Consider the following 5,420-nt stretch of genomic DNA (forward strand, 5'->3'; position numbering starts at 1 on the left):
GAGTTACTCCTATGTTATGATTTGGAAAATTTTTGCCCATCATCATTATAGCATATTGAGGGCCAGGCCCATTAGAACCATCACTAGAAGCCTGAAAAAGAGTGTGTTGGGCGGCGCCAACACAAGCATGGTGCAGTAATATTTTAAAAAGTGTTGTTTGAATAAATACTATTTAAATATATATATATATATATATATATATATATATATATNGAACTCTCCACACAAAAAAAAAAAAAAAAAAAAAAAAAAAAAAAAAAAAAAAAAAAACAATTGCTGTTATTATAAAGGAGTTAAAGAATAGGCCATTTTCATTGTGCCAAAATCTAAATCTAATTTGTATATTTTATAGCCAAATAGTTACCCTACTTGAATAGGTATATTTCTTATCCAAATTCTCTTATTCAAATATGAATATATTGCTTGCTATTTTACGTACATATCTTCATTTATTTATTTATTTTTGTTCTGCCTTACGTTCTAAACACTTGTTCTAACATATTCCTTTCAGAGCAGGTGTTTCTCCCCCACAAAGCGAGTCTCCAAAATCTAAAATATTCTCTGCCCATTCTTTGCCACCAATCATACAAAGACAAGTCTAAAATCTTGTCTCTGTCGCACAATTTTTCGTATCGTACAAGAGCAACCTTACTGCTGTGACAAAGTCAAATTCTGCCCCCGCTCTTTAAAATTCATCAAAAAATCCCAAGAAATCGTCGCCATCTCGCCCCACATCTCTCATCTGTTCGGACAATTCGTCGAGCACCTCATATATCTCTGGAGCGAGGGGGTTCGACCTATCCCCCACTGCAAATGGGTGGAACCCGTTACCGATATCCGCCCACGCCAACCCGGGCGCCTTCCTCACCCCCATATCTCTCATCCTCATCCTCACTTTCGCGAGCTCCTCCCAACACCCACGGGCTGCGTACAAGTTCGCAATCAAGATGTAATGCCCTGAATTCTCGGTACCCATCTCTAGAAGCCTATTCGCCGCCTTTAACCCGATCTCCGCATCTCCGTACACCTGAGAAGCCGCCACAAGCGCCGCCCACATGGCGGCGGTCGGAAGGAGCGGCGCCTGCTCAAGCATCGCCTCCGCCTTCTTCAATAAACCCGCCCTCGCGAATAGATCCACCATGCAAGAGTAGTGCTCCATTCGCGGCCGGATCTTATACTCCTCAACCATTCTCCGAAAGAGCTTTTCGCCGTCCGAAACAAGCCCCGAGTGACTACACGCAGAGAGAACGGCCACCAAGCTGACATGGTCGGGCCTAATGTTTCTCTCGACCATTTCATCGAACAGTCCCAGCGCAGCAGGCCCCTCACCTTGTATTCCATAACCAGCGATCAGCGAGGTGTAGGAAACCTCATCGCGGTTGTTCATCGCGTTGAACACCCGACGGGCGGTTGAGATCCTCCCGGACTTTGCGTACATGTCGACCAGCGAGTTCCACAGCAACCGGTAGCCCTCAAACCCTTCCTCCTTCACTATGTAGCAGTGCAGCTCGCGCCCGTGCTGCAGGTTTGCCACACGGGCGCACAGCGCGAGGTAGGTAACGACGGTGACGTAATTCGGGCGCAGGCCCGACCGGGCCAGCTCTGCAAACACAGAGGCGGCGCCCTCCGCCCGGTCCGCAACCGCAAATGCTGCGATCATGGCGTTCCAGGTGACCAAACCACGCGGTCCGGAAAAGCGAAACAGCACATGCGCCTGGTCCGGGTCACCGCACCGGGAGTACATAGTTATCAGCGCATTGCGCACGGTCTCGAGCCCATCGCACCGAGCCCGGATCGCAGCGCCGTGGAGCTCCCTCCCCGACCGCAGCGACCCTGCCCGCGAACACGCATTCAAACCGATCACGAACGTAACGAAATCCAAATCCGACCCACTAAACATCATCTGAGAGATCAATCTCAGGGCCCTCGCAAAATCGCCAGTGTGGATGTACCCACTGGCGATGGTGTTCCACGTCACGGAGTTGAGCTCCAACCCCAGCGTCCGCATGCGGTCGAAGAGCGCGAACGCCTCGTGCCACGTAGCGTCCGCCGCATAGGCAGAGATTATGGTGTTCCACGACACTATGTCCCTCTGGGGCATTTCGTCGAACACCTTGCGTGCGGCGCCTAGGTCACCGCACTTCGCGTACATGGCGATGAGGGCGTTGTGCGCGAACACGTTGACCCCTAAGTGCGCGTCGCCCTCGACCTCGATGCGGCGGTGGATCTCCCTCCCCGACTCCAAGTCGGAGAGCTCGGCGCAGGCCCTAAGGGCGGAGGGGTAGGTGAAGCGGTCGGGGGAGACGCCCCTGCGGAGCATCTCGTTGAACGCGGCGAGGGCGTGGGAGGAGAGGCCGTGGCGGAGGTAGGAGGAGATAAGGAGGTTCCAAGGGAGGACGTACCCGGTGGCGGAGGCGGAGGCTGCGACGGCGTGGGCGGAGGAGAGTAGGCCATGGGCGGCGTAGAAGGCGGTGAGGCGGGGGACGAGGGAGGGGTGGGGGTGGAGACCGAGGGAGAGGGCGAGGGCGTGGAGCTGGAGACCTTCGGGGAGGGCGTTAATGGCGGAGGCGCAGTGGAGGAGGGAGGAGATGGGGTGGAGGAGGAGGAGCGGGGAGGCGAGGCGGTGGTGGCGGAGGAGGGAGAGGGCGGAGAAGGCGGCGGAGAGGCCGTGTAGGGAGGGGTGGGTGAGGAGGGAGGAGAAGAGGGGGAGGAGATCGGGGGGTAGTTTAGGGTTAGGGTTAGGGTTAGGGTTAGGGTTGGGCGAAGGAGGATCTGAGATTGGCGACGTGGTTGTCGTCGGCGTCGGCGTCGGGGTCGGGGGAGGGCGAACGGATTCGAGGAGGCGGGAGAGGGAGGTGGTGGGTCTTCTGATGGGAAGTAGAGGAGCTGACATCAAGATTCGTGCGGGGTCACGTTGCTTCTTTCATTTATATCTGTAACGGTGCTTAAAAGCCCATTACCTTCAGATAATTTTGAATGCTAAAATAGCTTAATTATACTCCAGTGCTAAAATATCGTTGATAATGTGACAATCCATATCATTATTACCCTAAATTATTAATCACAAAATTTTAAACATCATCATATTATCCTAATTCTAAATACTAATCCTCCCACATGTATACGCCAATATCTCAATAACCTATTAGGATACTCTAAAGTGAGGAATCCCAAGTATTTCTCATTATACTCTACTGTACTGTATTTAAGGATCTTCTCCATTTGCTACACTATACATTTTTTTCTTTTTTTAAAAGATACTATTGAACTATTAGTTGCATATCAATCCATGCACTAATGCAGTATATACTTTAGATTTATTCTTATTTGTTGCCTTGTACTATTTTTATAGTGTAGTACAGCGTAATTGAGCCTTTTAAAAAAAGAAAAAATTAGTAATCTACAACAACCCGGTGTTTGGTTTTCAATCAAAACTACTAAAAATAACTTCTTTTTACAAAAATGTTTTTTTATAGAAAAGAATAATTTATATTTATTGTTGTTTTGTTCAGTATAAATGAAACTTTTCTGAGACATACCTGTTTATTTTGGGGGAGAGTAGAGAGAGAAAGAATTAAGATTACTGTTCAACTATAGAACTGATGTGATCTATTAAACCATTACAGTGAAACTTTACGTCTGAATTTATCAATCATCCGAAATTTAGTGCAAGATTCAAAGATGGAATCTATTCCATGAGCCTGCAGGTGAAACAAAATTCGATTCAAATTTAGTGCACATTCAGGATCATACTGGAAATCTAAGGCAAAACTTCAAGTTGTAGTCCTGAAGTTGCATAATTAACCAACTCCTAGTCACAAATTGATCGATCCTAGTGAAAGTTTCGAAGTTGATGTTACAGAACCTGGAGTTCATGGAGGAGGAAAGGAATGAAGAGGCCTCGAAACCGAAAACAAGGAGAGTATATTCGTTGCGTACGATGTTAGAATGTAGCCTCATGTAATCTGATAAAACAAATGCTCAGAAGCTGTTAAGAAGTACAAGTAATGTGAGTTTTGAGAAGGAATGACAAGCTAGGTTTTATTTTGATTAGTAAAGAATGATACCACTATTCCAAGTGAAATTAAAAATTGTGTGAGTGCAAAGAAGCGGTAAATAGAATATGTTCCCAAATTTTCGCCGAAGAACTGCAAAGACGACTTTAAGTAGTGCCATATTTACAGTGACAGGCATCTTACGCATACAAAATATGTAACCGCCTAGCTTTGAGAAGCACCCAATTTAGCTTAATGGTGCTGTGAGAATTGGCCAATGTACTACTAATCATGAATGGTGTGCATACATAGAGATTTTGTTGTTTATTAGTACGACCTAATCATTTATGACGGTTGCAGCAAATTATTTTCGGAAACACAGAAGAAAGCTGGATGTAACTAATAGAAGTATTTGATTCAAGATGCCAAATGAATTAATGGGATGCATCAATTTACACTATAAGAGAGAAAACAACTTGTTAAGAGTTAAAACATACAAAAGTAAGAAGAATATAACCTAATCATACCAACATCAAAGTAGTTAAATATGTTAAAAGTAAACTAAACATCTTAGAATCAAAGTATCAGTGTATGACCTGAACTTGACGAAGTTCGTCTGAAAATTTACCACGAGGAAGATGGTGCTTGCATGTGTCCTGTGCCACGAAGATGCATTCAACAGTTATTGTCACCGACCTGTGCAGAGAAAGACAATGCAATGCTGCAAGACGAGGAAAGGAATTCCAATGAACAACATATAAGAGAATATTCATCAGCCTTCTACCTTCCAAATTACATAGGAAATTAGACTCCGCCAATTTTCTCTGTCCAGCTCCACCTCCTACATCAATACTAACTCATGTAGGGCCCATCTGCTTGGCTGGACTTTCTAGAAGGGTTGTTTGACTAGAGATGTTTGAAGAACCCTATAAACCTTTTGACTAAAAAATCATCTCGACAGCTTTCGGCTACAGCCAGAAATAGAAGCTTCGAATTAGATTTTCTAATTTTGTGGCCCAAAAGCTCATTTTGTTGCCTCCACATAAACAGCTCCAGACTTTTCTGTTTCCTACAGTAAGAGAAGCTTTTCTAGAAGCCAAACCAGACAAACTATATCTTAGAATGAACAATTCATTCTGCGGCTTCAATCCATGATCACCCATCTTAAACAAAGCAAGTATATAACTCCAAATAATTACTGATAGAACTGCAATATTTTTCTATCGCATCCAACCGCCCTCATCATACTTCTTTTCTTCATCAGCAGCATAGCAATCATCTCTTCATGTGATCAGGTACACTCCACAAGAGCATTAAGTTGCTGTTTTCCTGTTGGTTTAACATATCATCTAACTTGAATCTACATAAACCATACTCCTTATCCAGCAAGAACAACTAGGACTGTTCCTTAAACCCATATCTCTA

The 5,420-nt window shown here is 45.2% G+C and overlaps 1 protein-coding gene across 1 annotated transcript; it reads right to left on the reverse strand.

The window, feature by feature from the left end:
• Positions 1-548: 548 nt before the first annotated feature.
• Positions 549-5,158, reverse strand: LOC109704668 (pentatricopeptide repeat-containing protein At1g71490-like). The gene is made up of 4 exons (XM_020225432.1): positions 5,044-5,158; positions 4,592-4,716; positions 3,638-3,701; positions 549-2,616 (listed from the first exon to the last, which is right to left on the reverse strand). Exons 1-4 carry the CDS (start codon positions 5,156-5,158, stop codon positions 686-688), a joined length of 2,235 nt encoding a protein of 744 aa, XP_020081021.1. The 3' UTR covers positions 549-685.
• Between the last annotated feature and the right edge of the window lie 262 nt (positions 5,159-5,420).

The sequence above is a fragment of the Ananas comosus genome, unplaced genomic scaffold (genome assembly GCF_001540865.1).
Source record: "Ananas comosus cultivar F153 unplaced genomic scaffold, ASM154086v1, whole genome shotgun sequence".
Classification (NCBI taxonomy): domain Eukaryota; kingdom Viridiplantae; phylum Streptophyta; class Magnoliopsida; order Poales; family Bromeliaceae; genus Ananas; species Ananas comosus.

What these genes read in the sequence shown, in the direction of transcription:
- LOC109704668 (XM_020225432.1), bottom strand. Translation starts at nt 5,158, where the DNA reads ATGGGTGATCATGGATTGAAGCCGCAGAATGAATTGTTCATTCTAAGA. An exon ending in AAACAGAAAAGTCTGGAGCT is followed by an intron (nt 4,717 to 5,043) that starts GTTTATGTGGAG and finishes CTCGTCTTGCAG; the next exon opens with CATTGCATTGTCTTTCTCTG. An exon ending in GATGATTGATAAATTCAGAC is followed by an intron (nt 2,617 to 3,637) that starts GTAAAGTTTCAC and finishes ACCACCGCCTCG; the next exon opens with CCTCCCCGCTCCTCCTCCTC.